The 21,325-nt window shown below is 48.5% G+C and overlaps 1 protein-coding gene across 1 annotated transcript in view; it reads left to right on the forward strand.

The window, feature by feature from the left end:
• The window catches only part of LOC116968225 (microtubule-associated protein 1A-like), a 101,832-nt gene that overhangs the window by 6,850 nt on the left and 73,657 nt on the right, over positions 1-21,325 (forward strand). The window contains exon 2 of the mRNA XM_033014904.1: positions 10,044-10,145. Coding sequence (XP_032870795.1) covers positions 10,044-10,145 — 102 coding nt within the window. The remainder of the gene's footprint in view (positions 1-10,043; positions 10,146-21,325) is intronic.

A 21,325-nucleotide genomic window follows, 5' to 3' on the forward strand; every position in this document is an offset into this window, starting at 1 on the left:
ATAAGAGCAGAATTATGCCAATCAGCCCCTCAAATCTACTCCGCTATCCAATCATAGCTGATCTATCTTCCCCTCTCAACCCTGTTCTCCAGTTTTCTCCCCACTAACTCTAATGCCCTTCCAAATCAAGAACCTGTCAGCCTTCATTTTAAAAATGCCCAATGACTTGGCCTCCACCGCCGTCTGTGGCAACATATTCCGCAGATTCACCACCCTCTGACTAAAGAAATTCCTCTTCATCTCCTTTCTAAAGGCAACATCTTTGGAAAAACATGGGTAGATGATGTTTCGGGTTGGGATCCTCTTCAGATCGTAGAAGGTTCACGACCCGAATCGTTACCTATCCATGTTCTCCAGAGATGCTGCCTGACCCGCTGAGTTACTCCAGCACTTTGTGTCTTTTTACTATATCTTTGCTGGCGCTTTCAGTTCAGCATAAATGGTATTAGTCCCCGCACATTAACACTATCCTACACGCACTAGGCACAATTTTTACATTTACCAAGCCAATTGACCTACAAATCTGTACGTCTTTGGAGTGTGGGAGGAAACCGAAGATCTCGGAGAAAACCCACGCAGGTCACGGGTAGAATGTGAAAACTCTGTACAGACAGCACCCATAGTCAGGATAGAACCCGGGTCTCCGGCGCTGCATTCGCTGTAAAGCGTTACACGTTAGAGTTGCGTAAGCCCCTGTCCCACAATGCGAGTTTACCCACGAGCTCTCCCGAGTTAAAAAAATAATCAAACTCGTGGTAAGTACGTAGCGGGTACGTCGGAGTTCGTGGATGTCTCGTAGCGACTCGTAACGCTAACGGCAGGTACTCGGGAAACGCGGAAACTCGTGAAGTTTTTTCAACAGTGTGAAAAATTTCCAAGAGTAAAAAAATACTCGTGATGAAGTACCATGAGTTTGATTTTTTTTTTTAACTCGGGGGAGCTCTTGGGTGAACTCGCCTCGTGGGACAGGGGCTTACACAACTCTAATGCTGCGCCCCTGTGACCGATTTGTGATTAGTGTCACGTGTTCCGAACTAGGTGGCCGACTAGGAAAAGGGGAGATGCAGCGAGACCTGGGTGTCATGGTACAACCAGTCCATTGAAAGTGGCATGCAGGTGCAGCAGGCAGTGAAGAAAGCGAATGATATGTTAGCTTCATAGCAAAAGGATTTGAGTATAGGAGCAGGAGGTTCTACTGCAGTTGTACAGGGTCGTGGTGAGACCACACCTGGAGTATTGCGTACAGTTTTGGTCTCCAAATCTGAGGAGACATTATTGCCATAGAGGGAGTGCAGAGAAGGTTCACCAGACTGATTCCTGGGATGTCAGGACTGTCTTATGAAGAAGACTGGATAGACTTGGTTTATACTCTCTAGAATTTAGGAGATTGAGAGGGGATCTTATAGAAACTTACAAAATTCTTAAGGGGTTGGACAGGCTAGATGCAGGAAGATTGCTCCCGATGTTGGGGAAGTCCAGGACAAGGGGTCACAGCTTAAGGATAAGGGGGAAATGCTTTAAAACCGAGATGAGAAGAACTTTTTTCACACAGAGAGTGGTGAATCTCTGGAACTCTCTACCACAGAGGGTAGTCGAGGCCAGTTCATTGGCTATATTTAAGAGGGAGTTAGATGTGGCCCTTGTGGCTAAGGGAATCAGAGGGTATGGAGAGAGAAGGCAGGTACGAGATACTGAGTTGGATGATCAGCCATGATCATATTGAATGGCGGTGCCAGGCTCGAAGGGCCGAATGGCCTACTCCTGCACCTAATTTCTATGTTTCTATGTTTTATGTTCCGAGGTACAGTGAAAAGCTTTTTGTTTCATGCTATCCAGTCAAGATTATACATGATTACAATTGAGCCATCCACAGTGTACAGGATAAAGGGAATAATGTTTAGTGCAAGATTAGGTCCACTAAAGTCCGATTAAAGATAGTCCGATGAAGTCTCCAATGAAGTAGATGGTAGCTCAGGACCTCTCTCTAGTTGGTGGCAGGATGGTTCAACTGCCTGATAACAGCCGAGAAGAAACTGTCCCTGAATCTGGAGGTGTGCGTTTTCACACTTCTGAAACTCTTGCCTGATGGGAGAGGGGAGAAGAGGGAGTGGAAGAGAACCCGGGTTCGATCCCGACTACGGGTGCTTGTCAGTACCGAGTTTGTACCTTCTCCCCGTGACCTGCGTGGGTTTTCTCCGAGATCTTCGGTTTCCTCCCACACTCCAAAGACGTCCAAGTTTGTAGGTTAATTGGCTTGGTGTAAATATAAAAAAATTGTCCTTAGTGTGTGTAGGATAGTGTTAATATGCGGGGATCGCTGGTCGGCGCGGACTTGGTGGGAGGAAAGGCCTGTTTCCACGCTGTTTCTCTAAACTAAACTAAACTAAAAGATGAACTATGTAATCATTCCTTCAGATATCTGGGCTACACCCTGTGGACTAAACACTTAGTGTTTCTTTAATCCTAGGACAACTTGGGAGGAGAGAGTCTCAGACTTTGTTTTGAGTTATTTTAAAACCTTTACCTCCACCTTAAAAATATCCATTGACTTCATCTCCACAGCCCTCTGTGCTGTTCTGTTCTTTACTACATGGCTGTCTGTTGTACAGTCACTCGAGAGTATCAATGAAGAGTATACAATATATATTAATGATTTGGATGAGGGAATTGAATGCAACATCTCCAAGTTTGCGGATGACACAAAGCTGGGGGGCAGTGTTAGCTGTGTGGAGGATGCTAGGAGGCTGCAAGGTGACTTGGATAGGCTGGGTGAGTGGGCAAATGCATGGCAGATGCAGTATAATGTGGATAAATGTGAGGTTATCCACTTTGGTGGCAAAAACAGGAAAGTAGACTATTATCTGAATGGTGGCCGAATAGGAAAAGGGGAGATGCAGCGAGACCTGGGTGTCATGGTACACCAGTCATTAAAAGTAGGCATGCAGGTGCAGCAGGCAGTGAAGAAAGCGAATGGTATGTTAGCATTCATAGCAAAAGGATTCGACTATAGGAGCAGGGAGGTTCTACTGCAGTTGTACAGGGTCTTGGTGAGACCACACCTGGAGTATTGCGTACAGTTTTGGTCTCCAAATCTGAGGAAAGACATTCTTGCCATAGAGGGAGTACAGAGAAGGTTCACCAGACTGATTCCTGGGATGTCAGGACTTTCATATGAAGAAACACTGGATAGACTCGCTAGAATTTAGAAGATTGAGGGGGGATCTTATAGAAACGTACAAAATTCTTAAGAGGTTGGACAGGCTAGATGCAGGAAGATTGTTCCCGATGTTGGGGAAGTCCAGAACAAGCGGTCACAGTTTAAGGATAAGGGGGAAATCTTTTCGGACCGAGATGAGGAAAACATTTTTCACACAGAGAGTGGTGAATCTGTGGAATTATCTGCCACAGAAGGTAGTTGAGGCCAGTTCATTGGCTATATTTAAGAGGGAGTTAGATGTGGCCCTTGTGGCTAAAGGGATATGGAGAGAAGGCAGGTACAGGATACTGAGTTGGATGATCAGCCATGATCATATTGAATGGCGGTGCAGGCTGGAAGGGCCGAATGGCCTACTCCTGCACCTATTTTCTATGTTTCTAAGGGCGATGAGCAGAAAAGTCAAATGTGGGTGGATTTACAGTGCAGCCAAGTTAGATTTACCCTGCCGTTGTTTTGATGAAGATATATTTGTCTGCATATCTTTGGAAAATTACTGCACAATACCCGGCCATCTCAGCTGAATGTCAAAACGGTCAGCCAGTTTGGCCAGTGCCGTCCTTCCCAATTTCAGCCTGTGTGAGTCAGGAGGAAAAACAGCGCAAGACGTATCACATCTGTCTCTTTTATGGCGTGGCTGGAGGCAGTAGGTCCATTTGATGGGGATCAGATTACACTGCAATGCAGTCCAGGGATTCAGGAAGGAAACTCGATCTGGCCCGATAGATTCCCGGATATAATTTAGCACGGATCACGTCTCTCAGGTCACCGCTGTCTGCAATAAGTGATATCAAACTAAAGCATATTGTGTTCTTTTGTTCACATTGTGCATCTGCAATCTCATGAGAATAATTTTGGAAGTGGTGCGGGTGGAAGTATTTATAGATACTTAGACAAACAATATGAAGCAAAGGCATTTGAACAACAAAATGTAAAATGTGCAGGAGTGATTTTAATGGAACAGCAGTGAGGTGAATGGGAATTAACATGTAGTACCCCCCCTCCCCCCCCCCCCCCCCCCCCCCCCCCCCCACACGACTTGAATGGTTAAAATACATACAGGGAACTCGGAGTGGCACGGTGGCTCAGTGGGTAGAGCCACTCCATCATGATGCCAGAGACCCGGGTTCAATCCTGATCTTGGGTGCTGTCCGCGTGGAGTTTGCACGTTCGCCCTCTGGCTGCATGGGTTCACTCCGGGTGCTCAGGTTTCCTCCCCCCTCTTTCCTGGTGCCCCCCCCCCCCCCCCCCGTCCCAGGTTTGCAGGCTGATTATCCCCTGGGTATGTGTGGAGTGGGTGAGAAAGTGGGGTAATGGGCTAAGTGTTCGGCTGGCAACCTGAAGGTGGCCGGTTCGAATCCTGCTTGGAGTGTGTACTGTCGTTGTGTCCTTGGGCAAGACACTTCACCCACCTTTGCCTGTGTGTGAATGTGTGTGAGTGATTGGTGGTGGTCGGAGGGGCCGTAGGCGCAGAATGGCAGCCACGCTTCCGTCAGTCTGCCCCAGGGCAGCTGTGGCTACAGAAGTAGCTTACCACCACCGAGTGTGACTGAGGAGTGAATGAATAATGCGATGTAAAGCGCCTTGAGTATTAGAAAGGCGCTATATAAATCCCATCCATTATTATTATTATTAACTAGTGTGGATCGCTGGTCGGCGCGGACTCGGTGGGCCGAGGGACCTGTTTCCAATCAGTGTCTCCAAACTGAACTCGTGGTTAAATCAAACTCCAGACTCTTCAGCACCAAAGCCCTGGCCAACACCCTTACTGCAGATAGATGAAAAGATGCTGTAGTAACTCAGCAGGTCAGGTGGCATCTGTGTGGAGGAAATGGATAGGTAATGATCTGGGCTTGGACCCTTCTAGAGACTGATTGTAGCATGTGGGGAGGGGGGGGGGGGGGGGGGGGGGGGGGGACTGGAAGCAAGAAACCAGCCTCTGCAGTTCTGTTTTTATTACCCATCCTGCAGCATTATTCAGCTGTCTGCTAGATGAGACTTTAAACTGCGAATCCCTTTGTCAGGCTGATGCAAGCAACCCAGCAGTCAGAAGACTGCAGGGAAACTTTAGGCTTTAGGTACAGCCTGGAAACAGGCCATTTGGCCCCCAGAGTCCGTGCTGACCAGCAATCACCCCGTACATCAGCACTATCCTACATACTAGGGACAATTAAATTTTATTTACCGAAGCCAATTAACTTACAAATGCGGACAAAGGTGCTGGAGAAACTCAGCAGGTGAGGCAGCATCTATGGAGCGAAGGAAATAGGCAACGTTTCGTCCCGAAACCCTTCGGGTTTCGACCCGAAACGTTACCTATTTCCTTTGGGTTTCGGCCCTGAAACGTTGCCTATTTCCTTCGCTCCACAGATGCTGCCTCACCCGCTGAGTTTCTCCAGCACTTTTGTCTACCTTCGATTTTCCAACATCTGCAGTTCCTTCTTAAACCTACAAAATGCGTACGTTTTTGGAGTGCGGGAGGAAACCGGGGCACCTGGAGAAAACCCACGTGGTCCCAGAGGGAATGTACAAAGTCCGTACAGTCGACCCCCGGAAGCAAGGTTGACACCCGGGACTCTGGCGCTGAGAGGCAGCAACTCTACCGCTGCGCCACCGTGCCACCGTGTCCTTGCCATTATTTCGCCCTCAGCCAACGTCATCGAAGATCAGCGCCTGGCTGTGATGCAGTTGGACCACAGGCGACTGCTGTACACAAACGGACTGCTGCATTCCCAATGCATCCGCAACAATGCAGAACTATTTTTTACCAGCAACAAGTTGCGTTTGGACATCCAATATAGAAACATAGAAACATAGAAATTAGGTGCAGGAGTAGGCCATTCGGCCCTTCGAGCCTGCACCGCCATTCAATATGATCATGGCTGATCATCCAACTCAGTATCCCGTACCTGCCTTCTCTCCATACCCTCTGATCCCCTTAGCCACAAGGGCCACATCTAACTCCCTCTTAAATATAGCCAATGAACTGGCCTCGACTACCCTCTGTGGCAGGGAGTTCCAGAGATTCACCACTCTCTGTGTGAAAAAAAGTTCTTCTCATCTCGGTTTTAAAGGAGTTCCCCCTTATCCTTAAGCTGTGACCCCTTGTCCTGGACTTCCCCAACATCGGGAGCAATCTTCCTGCATCTAGCCTGTCCAACCCCTTAAGAATTTTGTAAGTTTCTATAAGATCCCCTCTCAATCTCCTAAATTCTAGAGAGTATAAACCAAGTCTATCCAGTCTTTCTTCATAAGACAGTCCTGACATCCCAGGAATCAGTCTGGTGAACCTTCTCTGCACTCCCTCTATGGCAATAATGTCCTTCCTCAGATTTGGAGACCAAAACTGTACGCAATACTCCAGGTGTGGTCTCACCAAGACCCTGTACAACTGCAGTAGAACCTCCCTGCTCCTATACTCAAATCCTTTTGCTATGAAATATGGGCTGTGAATTGTGCTATAGAACCACATGTTTGTTTTTAGTGAGGGTTTTAGAAAACAAATTTTCCCCCCCCCCCCCCCCCCCCCCCCAATCCACAATCAGTCCGCTGTATGGTCCCGACCCGAAACGTTTAATGTCACCTATCCATGTCCTCCAGAGATGCTGCCTGACCCACTGAGTTACATGTTTAAGCAAGAACTGCACATGCTGGAAAAATCAAAGGTAGACAAAAATGCTGGAGAAACTCAGCGGGTGAGGCAGCATCTATGGAGCGAAGGAATATGCGACGTCGCCTATTCCTTGCCTCCATAGATGCTGCCTCACCCGCTGAGTTTCTCCAGCATTTTTGCCTACCTTGAGTTACATACACTGTAGTGCTGCTACAAGTTTAAATTTCATTGTTCTATCTGGGATAACACGATGGCAAGTCCATCTTTCATCTACCTGCACATATCATGCATCATAAAGTCATAAGGTCATAAGTGATAGGAGAAGAATTAGGCCATTCGGCCCATCACCTACTGTGTTACGCAATCATGGTTGATCTATCTCTCCCTCCTAACCCCTTTCTCCTGCCTTCTCCCCATAACCTCTGACACCTGCACTAATCAAGAATATCTACAGTATCCCTGCCTTAAAAATATCCACTGACTTGGCCACCACTAGTTTCTGTGGCAAAGAATTCCACAGATTCACCACCCTCTGACTAAAGAAATGTATCCTCATCACTAAATCTAACTCTCTCTTGAAAACATCCAGCGAATTGGCCTCCACTGCCTTCTGTGGCAGAGAATTCCACAGATTCACAACTCTCTGGGTGAAAATGTTTTTCCTCATCTCAGTCCAAAATGGCCTATCCCTTATTCTTAAACTGTGACCCCTAGTTCTGGACTCCCCCAACATGGGGAACATTTTTCCTGCATCTGGCCTGTCCAATCCTTTAAGAATGTTGTATGTTTCCCTCTCATCCTCCTAAATTCCAGTGAATACAAGCCCAGTCGACCCTATTAGAACCTTTATCACAAGTGGGAAATGTCCCCGCCATGAGAGTGTTGCCATTTATCCAGCCTCTCTCTCAGCCAGTGTGGGGCCATTAGCAGTGCCTCTCCGCTCCGACCACACAGACTCTGCCGAGAGACAGAATTCTGCACAGATTGAAACTAAAATTGCGCATCAACAACAAGTCTTCGAGCAGACTGGCAATAACATCACTTTGCACCAGCATTGGTTGCAACCCATTTGGGACTGTGCTTAGTGTCGACCAACTGTTAGAGCGAGCCAGCTGTGTGTTCAGTGAAACTATCGATTACTGCTGCTCTTATTCTGTCTGAGTGCTGTACCCACACGTCCAAATTCAACGCTGTATAATTTACCGCATTTAATCTGGGGCAGAGGCAGAAATATTCTCGCCCCATCCGGCAGCCGAGGCATTTGGAAGTAGTCCACTCAAACCAAACCTCGCCCGGATTTGTGCGGGAAGGAACTGTGCAGATGCTGGTTTACACCCGATCATAGGCACGAAATGCCGGAGTAACTCAGCGGGACAGGCAGCATCTCTGGAGAGGAGGAATGGGTTGGCGTTTCGGGTCGAGACCCCTCTTGAGACAGGGGAGAGGGAGACACAGAGATAAGGAAGGGTAAGGTGTGAAGATGAGACATCAAAGGAGATGAAGTTCAAGGAAAATGTTGAATAGATCAACGTTAGCTCGTAGAAGGTGACAGCGAAGCATACAGAGGTAAAACTTAATCAGGAGGGGGGGGGGGTGTCAGACTGGCCGGAGAACAAGGAAGGGGGAGGGATGGAGAGAGGGAAAGCAAGGGTTACTTGAAGTTAGAGAAGTCAATATTCATACTGCTGTTGTGTAAGCTGCCCAGATCTGACTTGCTGGCAGCAAAGTCCGCATAACAAACCTGACCTCCTTGCTGTGTCTGGGGCTGTGAGCATCATTGAGACAATAGACAATAGACAATAGGTGCAGGAGTAGGCCATTCGGCCCTTCGAGCCAGCACCGCCATTCAATGTGATCATGGCTGATCATCCCCAATCAGTACCCCGTTCCTGCCTTCTCCCCATATCCCCTGACTCCGCTATTTTTAAGAGCCCTATCTAGCTCTCTCTTGAAAGCATCCAGAGAACCGGCCTCCACCGCCCTCTCAGGCAGAGAATTCCACAGACTCACAACTCTCTGTGAGAAAAAGTGTTTCCTCGTCTCCGTTCTAAATGGCTTACTCCTTATTCTTAAATAGAGAATAAGCCCGGAGGTACTTCATTGCGAAAGGGAACGTACAGCTCTATGCTCGTCTCAGCTGTGGGACATCCAATCCGTTTAGTTTATTAGGTATTGTTTAGTTTAGTTTAGTTTATTGTCACGTGTACCGAGGTACAATGAAAAGATTTTTATTGTGTGCTAACCAGTCAGCGGAAGCCAGTCTGAAGAAGAGTCTCGACCCGAAACGTCACCCATTCCTTCTCTCCAGAGATGCTGCCTGTCCGCCGAGTTACTCCAGCTTTTTGTGTCTATCTTCAGCGGAAAGACAACACATGATTACAATCGAGCCGTCCACTGTGTACAGTTACATGACGAGGGAATAACCTTTAGTGCAAGAAAAAGCCGAACAAAGATAGTCCGAGGGTAACCAATAATTAGTTGATTAGTACGGGGTCTGGGGTAATGGGGGGGAAGGCAGGAGAATGGGGTTTGGAGGGAGAGATAGATCGGCCATGATTGAATGGCGGAATAGACTTGATGGGCCGAATGGCCTAATTCTGTTCCTACCACTTATGACCTTAATCTGTCCGTAGCAGGCAACACCTACCCACCAACTCAAGGACATCTCAAAGCCTCTTAGATGCCGCTGTTGTATCTGCCTTGTTCCATTATTACATTCCCTCAGCTGAGCAGAGGAGCAGAGGCTCCAGACAGTGTGAGCTAAGGCCCACTGGTTGCTGGGGCTGGGTGTGTGGCCTGTGAATGGACCCCTCCACATGGTCTCAGGGTGACAACATGGGCATCGGCAGAGGCACAAGGGGCACTGGCTACCGCATGTTCAATCCATGGGCTGGGGGTGAGAGATTGCAACCTTTACTGTGTTTCGACAGCATCTGCAGTTCCTTCCAACACAAGTCTTTGATACATTGGCTGCGTTTCCCCAGGCAGAGTCTGGTGGTGCACGCTTTCATGCTTCTGTACGTTTTACCACAAGGGAGCAGGGAGAAGAATGAATGACCGGGGTGGGACAAGTCCTTGATTATGTTGGCTGCTTGTCTGAGGCAGGGTGATGTGTGGATGGAGTCGATGTGTGGGAAGTCAGGGCCGAACGGCCTACTCTTATTGTGTGACCCAGTGGCTGACGATTGCTTGTCTTTGATTTTCCCCAAAACGCAGGCGTTCGCTCCTGGGATGTGGACCTGACCTCCTTTGACCTTGACCAGCAGCTGAGGCACTTTGTCACCAGGCATTCGGCTCAGTTCTCCAGCGATGTTAGAGGTAAGTCCAGCGTCAGGGACTGCGGTCTCAGAAGGTCCCGATATCTCCCCCACCTTCCTTGTGTCCTTCGTAGAGCATTATTTGATGACCACTCCTGCTGTTAACCCCACACCTACACACACACCTGAGTCTGAACTGCTGCTGTTTACAGAACCATATCTGCGTTAGATACAAAAACATTGCCTTGCATATTAAGCCGTGCACTCCTGGAACCTCAAACTGTTTATTGTTTAAAGAACCACTTATACGGAATTAGATATATATGAAATAAAGATATCACTAACTTGTCTGTAAAAACACAAGATGTTTGAAATGTTCATCAGGCCAGGTATTGACATGAAATGTTGCAAACAAGGAACTGCAGAAGCTGGTTCATTAAAGAAGACCCGGAGTGCTGGAGTAACTCAGCTGGTCAGGCAGCTTCTCAGGAGAACATGGATAGGTGATGTTTCCGGTCGAGACCCTTCTACAGACTGAAGAAGGAACCCCCACCCGAAATGTCGCCTCTCCATGTTATCAACAATAGACAATAGGTGCAGGAGTAGGCCATTCGGTCCTTCAAGCCAGCACCGCCATTCAATGTGATCATAGCTGATCATCCCCAATCAGTACCCCGTTCCTGCCTTCTCCCCATATCCCCTGACTCAGCTATTTTTAAGAGCCCTATCTAGCTCTCTCTTGAAAGCATCCAGAGAACCTGCCTTCATCGCCCTCTGAGGCAGATAATTCCACAGACTCACCATTCTCTGCGAGAAAAAGTGTTTCCTCGTCTCCGTTCTAAATGGCTTACCCCTTATTTTTAAACTGTTCTCCTGGGAAGCTGCCTGCCCTGCTGAGTTACTCCAGCACTGCCCCCTGAAATACTTTGTTGTTGTGTCTCTCTCTCCTGAGATGCTGCCCGACCTGTTGAGTGTTTCCAGAATTTTCATTTAATAAGCGTCTGCAATCTTTGCTCTCTGATAATGTCAAGAGTCCAAAGAGTGTTTTATTGTCATATGTCCAAGATCGAACAATGAAATTCTTACTTGCTGCAGCACAACAGAATATGTAAACATAATAAATAATATGATAAACGAAAGAGAGAAAAAAAAGTTCAGTGTGTATATATACACATACTCACATATGTTTATTTATTTATACACACACACACACACACACACACACACACACACACACACACACACACACACACACACACACATATATATATATTAAATGAATGAATGAATAAGTTTAATGGCCAAGTATTCACATACAAGGAATTTGCCTTGGTGCTCCGCCCGCACGTGACAACAACATATAGTGACAATGACATACAGTATACACACATGCATACATACACAAAAAACAAACAACAACAGTGCAATAATCATAATAATAATAATAAGAGTCTGTTGTAGTTCAGAGCTCATGAGATTGTTGTGTTTAATGGCTGTGGGGAAGTGGCTGTTCCTGAACCTGGACGTTACATTTCTCAGGCTCCTGTACCTTCTTCCCGATGGCAGTGGTGAGATGAGTGTGTGGCCAGGATGGTGTGGGTCTTTGATAATGACGGATGCTTGTTTCAAGATGTGGGGTGGATTTATGATGTGTTACGACAGCGATAAAGAGATGTCCTCTCCTCCTGATGCTTAATGTGTGACAATGAACCCCTTTGTGTTTGAACCAACCCCTGTTAATTAACGCATCATTGACGGGCTGTGGGGGGTCGATGGTAGTGCCCAAAGATCCTACAGCGAGCAAGATAGACCACTCGACGAAAAAGACGTAGTACAGTCATGGGCAGATTCATGGGTAATTTTCGGCCCCATTTCCGTAACCGGCTTCCGTCTCCGCACCAAAGATCCCATCACAGCGGAGCAAAGTTACTAGTGTGGAGACGGAAGCCGGTTACGGAAACATCCTCGTAAAAATAAAAGTTATTTGGTAAAAATCTTCTCATTTTCAGAATTATAATTTATTAACACAAACTGTTCCCCCGCAACGTTGATTACACTGCGGGTCGGGTCAGGTTACTGAAATGGATGAAAAAAAGGCCCACGTTCCGCTCCGTTGCGTACTACACGTCAGCCCATTGCATTTAGCTGGAGTGGTCTATCTTGCTCCGCTATAGGATCTTTGCTTAACCCTGAGCTACCTCCTTGAAGTCATTGTGATGATAGGGGAGGGAGCTCCAGGATTCACACCCAATATCAATAACTAAAGGCAATTAACAATAAGTATCAGGAGATCTTACACCACTGAGTACATTGTCACCACACCCTCCTTGGGGGCCTACTTTAATCAAGGCAGTTTGATCTACCAAGCATGGCCATCATTTCCTCGGAAGTCTTTTCTACAATTAGTTCAAGAGGGGAATAAAAAAAGTGCTGGAGTAACTCAGCGGGTCAGGCGGCAACATTTGAGGGCCGCACAATGGGGCAGCGGTAGAGTTGCTGCCTTACAGCGCCAGAGACCCGGGTTTCGATCCTGACCTCGGGTGCTGTCTGTACAGAGTTTGCACGTTCTACCTGGGACCACGTGGGTTTTCTCCGGGTGCTCCGGTTTCCCCCCGCCTTCCGAAGACGTGCAGGTTTGTAAGTGAATTGGTTAATGTAAATTGCCCCTAGTGTATGGGTAGTGAAACTGGGATAAGATAGAACTGGTCTATGAGTGATCGTTGGTCAGTATGGACCCAGTGGGGCGAAGGGCCTGTTTCCACACTGTATCTCTCTAAACTAAAAAAAAACATCCCTGGAGAACATAGGTAGGTGAGGTATTGGGTCGGGACCGTTCTTCAGACTTCCCATGTTCTCCGGGGATGCTGTCTGATCCGCTGAGACCTCCAGCACTTTGTCTCTTTTTTTTGTAGACCCGCATCTGCAGTTCCCATTTTCTACATGTGTAGGAAGGAACTGCAGATGCTGGTTCACACCAAAGATAGACACAACAAGCTGGAGTAACTCAGCGGGACAGGCAGCATCTCCGGAGGGAAGGAATGGGTGATGTTTCATGTGGAGAAGTCTGAAGAAGGGTCTCGACCCGAAACGTCACCCATTCCTTCTCTCCGGAGATGTTGCCTGACCCACTGAGTTACTCCAGCTTTTAGTTTCCATCTCCTATTTTCTACATCAATGGTTCAAGCGGGAATGCATTTACTTTGAAGAACTGTTTGTACTTAGGAGGCAATTGATCAGGGTATTGATCGTGGAGCAACCAGTCTGCCTACATACGGCCAAATCGATCACACATATTCCGCACTGTCATTGTCTCGAGGGTTCTGTTCCGCTCGACTGGTACGAAGTGACTGGATTGCAGGTGCTGTGGATCTAGGGTCACCAGCTTTCTCGCCCCCAAATAAGGGACAAAAGGTCAAAATTGGGGACAAATTCCCGACGGCAATTCGTTGACCGACTCGGCCGTGGCTGGGTGGGTGAATGATGAGTTGGCCCGGGTGCTGGACTGCACACAAAGCCCAGCCGGCGGGCCAGCTGAGGAGTTTTGGCCTGGGCCACACTTGCAAAGTCCGGCGCCCCGTCCAACTCGTGAACCGATGATCGGCCGTGACAAGGAGGGGTGGTGGTGGTGTCGGCGGTGACCGAAGGTCCCAAAGGTCGGACAGCTGGCTGGGCTGCCGACCGACCGACGGGGCCACGGGCGAGGTGCTGCTGCTGCTGCTGCTGCTGCACTCCATGGGCTGCACTACGTCGGGACGGGTGAGGCGGGGTCCGACCCCACAGTCCCCTCGACCCGAGTAGTAGCAGTCAAATACGGGACAAGGGCGGACAAACCAATTTAGCCCAATATACGGGATGTCCCGGCTAATACGGGACGGTTGGCAACACTATGTGGGACTGTCAATGTTTTCCGTGTAGCTATCTGCGATGGTTGAGCGACGTCTAGGTTCAGTAACCTGTAGAGATTGTGCGTAGGGAAACCAAATGACATGGTACCGCCATCGTGTAGAGAAGGAAGGATTCAATGGTTCCATGCAAACACACAATGGCATTCTTTTAGTTTAAGATTTTTAGTTTTAGAGACACAGCGATCCCCGCACATACACACACCAGGGACTATTTTACATTGACACCAAGCCAATTAACCTACAAACCTGTAAGTCTTGGAAGTGTGGGAGGACCCCGAGGATCTCGGAGAAAACCCACGCAGGTCACGGGTAGAATGTGCCAACTCCATATAGACAATCACCCATGGTCAGGGTCTACCGCTGCGACACCGTGCTGCCCACATGATGGGAGTGTTTAGTCTTAAAACCCCTGTCCCACGGTACGAGTTCATTCCAAGAGCTCTTCCGAGTTTGCCCTGATTCGAACATCGGAGATTTACGGTAATGGCCGCTCGTCGGTACACGGGGCTCTCGTGGACATTTTTCAACTTGTTGAAAAATCTTCACGAGTTTTCCCGTGCTTACCTGCCGTTAGCGAGTCTTCCCGAGTACCTGCCGTTAGCGTTACGAGCCGCTAAGAGACGTCCCCGAGCTCCGACGTACCCGCTACGTTCATTCTCCGTGCTTACCACGAGTTTGATTTTTTTTAAACGCGGGAGAGCTCTTGGAATGAACTCGCACCGTGGGACAGGGCTATTAGACAAAGTCCAGCAGAGTATTGGCAGATACATCCCCGATCAGAAATAGTTTACTGATCCCACGTGTCCAAGAGGCACCATTTTCAAAGTCCAGTCCATGCCCTCGGTCCATGCCTTATGAGCGGTGCCCATTCCAGGGGAGCTCCAGGCTGCTGCAAGGCCTCCAGCCACAAGCCACAAAATCATGAGAGGAATAGATCGGGTAGGTGCACAGAGTCTCTTGCCCAGTGTAGGTGAATCGAGGACCAGAGGACATAGGTTTAAGGTGAAGGGAAAAAGATTTAATAGGAATCTGAGGGGTTACTTTTTCACACAAAGGGTGGTGGGTGTATGGAACAAGTTGCCAGAGGGGGTAGTTGAGGCAGGGACTATCCCAACATTTAAGAAACAGTTAGACAGGTACATGGATAGATAGGTAGACAAAAATGCTGGAGAAACTCAGCGGGTGCAGCAGCATCTATGAAGCGAAGGAAATAGGCAACGTTTCGGGCTGAAACCTTTCTTCAGACGAGTTTCTCCAGCATTTTTGTCATAGATGCTGCCACACCCGCTGAGTTTCTCCAGCATTTTTGTCTACCTTCGATTTTCCAGCATCTGCAGTTCTTGAACATGGATGGATAGGACATGTTTGGAGGGATATGGACCAAACGCGGGCAGGTGGGACTAGTGTAGTTGGGACATGTTGGTCAGTGTGGGCAAGTTGGGCTGAAGGGCCTGTTTCCACACTGTATCATTGTATGACTGTAGGCCTCATCACTACAGACAGAGATCGCATGAGGGAGGGCTTATAAATCACTTTGAACAGAATAAGAAAAGCTTGACAGCAGAAATTCTTCAGATTAAATGATCTGAGGGAATTGTGTGGTATTGATCTGTGCCATTGTAACTTACTAAGGAGCTGATGGGAGATCGTGGGTGAACTGCAAGCTCAATGCTGTATTTTAACTAACAACAGCACGGTGGTGCAGCGGTAGAGTTGCTGCCTCAAACCCCTGTCCCACTGTACGAGTTCATTCCAAGAGCTCTCCCGAGTTTGCCCTGATTCGATCTCGGAGATTTACGGCAATGGCACTCGTCGGTACTCGGGGCTCTCGTGGACATTTTTCAACGTGTTGAAAAATCTTCACGAGTCTTCACGTACTTACCTGCCGTTAGCGAGTCTTCCCGAGTACCTGCCGTTAGCGTTACGAGCCGCTAAGAGACGTCCCCGAGCTCCGACGTACCCGCTACGTCCATTCTCCGTGCTTACCGCGAGTTTGATTTTTTTTAAACTCGGGAGAGCTCTTGGAATGAACTCCTACCGTGGGACAGGGCCATTACAGCGGCAGAGACTCGGGTTCAATCCTGACCACGGTTGCTGTCTGTACGGAGTTTGCACTCTACGTTCTCCCCATGACCTGTGTGGGTTTTCCCCGGGTGCTCCGGTTTCCTCCCACACTCCGAAAGATGTACAGCTTTGTACTGTAGGTTAATTGGCTTCTGTCACAAGAAGCGCAAAGCAGACACCATTCCCAAATCTGAGAAAATACATTCTTGCCATAGAGGGAGTACAGAGAAGGTTCACCAGACTGATTCCTGGGATGGCAGGACTTTCATATGAAGAAAGACTGGATAGACTCGGCCTGTACTCGCTAGAATTTAGAAGATTGAGGTGGGATCTTATAGAAACTTACAAAATTCTTAAGGGGTTGGACAGGCTAGATGCAGGAAGATTGTTCCCGATGTTGGGGAAGTCCAGGACAAGGGGTCACAGTTTAAGGATAAAGGGGAAATCCTTTAGGACCGAGATGAGAAAAAAATATTTCTCTGGTGAATCTCTGGAACTCTCTGCCACAGAAAGTAGTTGAGGCCAGTTAATTGGCTATATTTAAGAGGGAGTTAGATGTGGCCCTTGTGGCTAAAGGGATCATGGCTGATCATCCAACTCAGTATCCCATCCCTGCCTTCTCTCCATACCCCCTGATCCCTTTAGCCACAAGGGCCACTGTGTGAAAAAAGATTTTCTCATCTCGGCCCTAAAAAACTTCCATCTTATCCTTAAACTGTGACCCCCTAGTTCTGGACTTCCCCAACATCAGGAATAATCTTCCTGCATCTAGCCTGTCCAAACCCTTAAGAATTTTGTAAGTACCACAAAGGTACGGGTCACGCAATGGAGGCACAAAGAGGTACTCCTGGGTTAAGTAAGTGGACAATGAGCTGCCTGATGAAGTCTAATATTGGGAATGAGAAATTGTCCACTGTGGCAGGAACATTAAAAAAACAACTCTATTATCTAAATGGTGACAGATTGTCGAGCTCTGAGGTGCAGATGGGATCTATATGTTCTAGTGCAAGATGTGCAGGTACATGGAGTAATTGCGAAGCTAACAGAATGTTTTTTTTCCTTGTGGCACTGGGGAGGTATTTGTTTAATTTAAGGTAGACACAAAATGCTGGAGTAACTCAGCGGGTGAGGCAGCATTTATGGAGGGAAGTAACGGGTGACGTTTCGGGTCGAGACCCTTCTTCAGACTTTTAAGGGGCTGTCCCACTGCGGCGACCTAATTGGGGAGTTTAGAAGAGTTTAGGAGAGTTTGAAAAAGTGTCATGTTGAAGACCTCCTTCAACTATGTTGAAGACTAGCTACGACTAACTTCGGGAAAATTGGACACCGAATAGTGGACCTCCCTTCGACTAGGATGAAGACTATCTACGACAACCTTCGACTACCCTCGATTACCTACGACTAACATGCCGACCTACTACGACTAAACCTGCTTCCACCTATCAGTCACCAAGATAGACACAAAATGCTGGAGTAACTCAGGCAGCATCTCTGGAGAGGAGGAATCGGTGACGTTCTGGGTCGAGACCCTCCATTACCTAGAAACATAGAAACATAGACAATAGGTGCAGGAGTAGGCCATTCGGCCCTTTGAGCCTGCACCACCATTCAATATGATCATGGCTGATCATCCAACTCAGTATCCTGTACCTGCCTTCTCTCCATACCCCCTGATCCCTTTAGCCACAAGGGCCACATCTAACTCCCTCTTAAATATAGCTAACGAACTGGCCTCAACTACCTTCTGTGGCAGAGAATTCCAGAGATTCACCACTCTCTGTGTGATAGATTCTTGATTAGTACGGGTGTCAGGGGTTATGGGGCGAAGGCAGGAGAATGGGGTTAGGAGGGAGAGATTGATCAGCCATGATTGAATGGCGGAGAGGACTCGATGGGCCGAATGGCCTAATTCTCTCCTATCACTTATGACAGAATTTTTTTTCCATGGCGACCTTTTTTTACTCGCGGGCATTTTTCAGCATGTTGAAAAATACGCCGCGACCTAGCTGAGGCCTCGAGTACGCGGGGACCACTCTCGAGCATGAAGGAGAGTTACAAAGACCTCCTAGGACCCCGTGGCGATTGTGAGTCGAGGGCAAACTGTTCTAAACTCCGCCAAATGCAGCAGTGCATCCCAGGCCCCCACCACCCTCTGTGTAAGGAAAAATTGTCCCACACATCTCCTTTACATGTTGCCCCTCTTGCCTTGAAGCTGTGCCCTCTAGTCTTTGACATCTCCACCCTGGGAAAAAGGTTTGGTCTTCCTACCCTCTCTATGCTTCTCATATTTTTATATATTTGTAACAAGATCTCTCCCTCAGCCTCTGATGCTCCAGAGAAAACAATCTATGTTTGTCCAACCTCTCCTTATAATGAATGCCCTATAATCCAGCTGCACTCTGGTAAACCTAGACAAGGACTGCAGATGCGGGAATCTTGCGTAGAAAACAAAATGTTGGAGTAACTCAGTGGGTCAGGCAGCATCTCTGGAGTACATGCGTAGGCAACGTTTTGGGTGGGGACCCTTATTTAGATCTCTTCTGCACCAGCTCCAAAGGGTACATTTTAGTGAGTTAGACCTGTGTGGCACGATGGCACAGCGGTAGAGTTGCTGCCTCACAGCGCCAGAGACCCGGGTTCGAACCTGACTACGGGTGCTGTCTTTACAGAGTTTGCACGTTCTCCCCATGACCATGTGGGTTTTCCCCAGGTGCTGTGGTTTCTTCCCACACTCCAAAAACGTTCAGGTTTGTAGGTTAATTGGCTTTGGTAAAGATTGTAAATTGTCCCTAGTGTGTGTAGGATAGTGTTAATGTGCGGGGATCGCTGGTCAGCATGGACCTGGTGGGCCGAAGGGCCTGTTTCCGTGCTGTATCTCTAAACTAAACTAGTCTTGGCGTTCTTAGGCCCCCTTCGGTCATGGCTGACCATGGGTGTCTCCAGGGTTGGAGGACGCCTGTGCGTGACTTTGTTTAACGTGGGGAGACTGGTGCACAGACAGCCACCCCACCCACGGTCCTTGACAGACCTGGGTCAGATTCCAGTGGCCTGGAGTCCAAGACGACCGGAGACCCTTTTCTGCCGCAGCCTTCATCCGCCTTCCCAGCCGTTGTGACGCTCCTCTAAGGTCAGCCATCGTCCTCCGCCTGTTCCACCGTTGAGGTCTTGGTTGGATTGCTCTTTGTCAGGGACCAGACCTCCCCCTCGACCTCACCGCCATGGGTGGCCCTACCAGGAGTGTAGCTCCAGACGGTATCGCTCTCAGGATCTCAGGACCACACGAGCTTCTCCACCACGACAAGGTGACAATCCACAGAGTAGGTAACTTGATAAAGGAGTATGCAAATACTGCAAAACTCCATGCGGCAAGCGCAACCTAAAGGGCCGGTCCCACCAGCATGCGCCTGCATGCGGCAAGCGCGACCTAACCAGAAGCGGGGGCCGCGCGTAGGTCGAGTGAGTGACATGGAGTTCGAGCGAAGTCCGCGGGAAGTTCGCGTGTGACATACGGCGTCGAGGCGGCTGCGGGCGCATGCTGGTGGGACAGGCCCTTTAGTTCGCGCTTGCCGCATGGAGTCGCATGCCCGTGGGACAGGCCCTTAAGACAGCAATTCTACTGCTGAGTCTCCCTTTGTCGGAAGGAGGGAGAAAGCTGGGTAGCACTTTTCTTGACCTACACAGGTCTAATGGACATACTCAGGTCCGCTGTTTTGGAAATTATCTGACGTGCACTCTGAAAGATTTATGTACCAGGTTGATTATTAATCTTCACTCCTATAGAGGGCACTGCTGTCTAATTATCCGAGTCAAGCCATCAACATTGGAATGAGTCAACGGTTTCAACGCCAGCTCTTTCCTTCTTATAAAAAACCAGCTCACAGCAACATCTTGGACCCTCTCTCCGCAAGTAGCGAGTTTCCACCTGACTCTTCCCTGTAAATGACCTGAATTGCTCGCAGATCTCTTAGTAACATCTCTCAAAGTGAAGGATCGCCAATGCCATAAATTAAACGGCTCTGGAAACCTTTAATACAATACCGATCCTGCATTCTCGCAGAGTGGGACATACATCAAGGTGACACGAACGGCCAATCAATTTCCCCACTAGAACATTGAAGGTCGACATTTCATATAACTCTCTCTCACTCAGAACTTTTATTTACATTTTTATTTCCTTTTTCTTTCACCCTTACTCGTGTTTCTGGCTTTTTGGTTTAGTTTAGTTTAGAGATAGAGCATGGAAACAGGCCCTTCGGCCCATCATGTCCATGCCGACCATCGATTCCGGCATACTTACACTATCCTACACACACTAGGGACAATTTACAATTTTATCAAGCCGATTAACCTACAAACCCGTACATCTTTGGAGAGTGGGAAGAAACCGGAGCTCCTGGAGAAAACCAACGCAGGTCACAGGGAGAACGTATAAAGTCCATACAGACAAGCACCTGTGGGCGGGATCGAACCAGAGTCTCTGCCGCTGTGAGGCAGCAACGCTAGAGGTAGGAAACACGTTCCCGATGTTGGGGGAGTCCAGAACCAGGGGCCACACAGTTTAAGAATATGGAGTAAGCCATTTAGAACGGAGACGAGGAACCACTTTTTCTCACAGAGAGTGGTGAGTCTGTGGAATTCTCTGCCTCAGAGGGCGGTGGAGGCTGGTTCTCTGGATGCTTTCAAGAGAGAGCTAGATAGGGCTCTTAAAAATAGCGCCCTATCAGGGCGATATGGGGAGAAGGCAGGAACGGCGTACTGATTGGGGATGATCAGCCATGATCACATTGTATGGTGGCGCTGGCTCGAAGGGCCGAATGGCCTACTCCTGCGCCTATTGTCTATTGTCCACCGCTGTTCCACCATGCCGATGCTATGACATCAACCCTGATCCAGTCACTTGACGGGTCACAATGTAGGGTCATGACCCTGACCTAACCCCCTTGTCCCAACCAGGACTCCCGGCCGCCCAACACCTTGCCCTGACCTTCCAGGTTGAACCAACCCTAACAGGAACCCCAAACCTCAGTGCGCCCCAAATGCAACCCCGTCTCATAAGTTCGGGAATGGCCTCCCAGTCGACCTTCCATGGCTGAGACAATGGATCTAGCAGGGTATGGAAACAAACGCACTAGAGGACTCAAATTACTGGAGTAACTCAGCGGGTCAGGCAGCATCTCTGGAGAATATGGATAAGTGACGTTTTGGGTCGAGACCCTTCTTCAGACCAGCAGGGTGGTTAGAGTATGGAAGGAGATGCCAGAGGGAGTAGTTG

Source organism: Amblyraja radiata, chromosome X (genome assembly GCF_010909765.2).
Source record: "Amblyraja radiata isolate CabotCenter1 chromosome X, sAmbRad1.1.pri, whole genome shotgun sequence".
NCBI lineage: Eukaryota > Metazoa > Chordata > Chondrichthyes > Rajiformes > Rajidae > Amblyraja > Amblyraja radiata.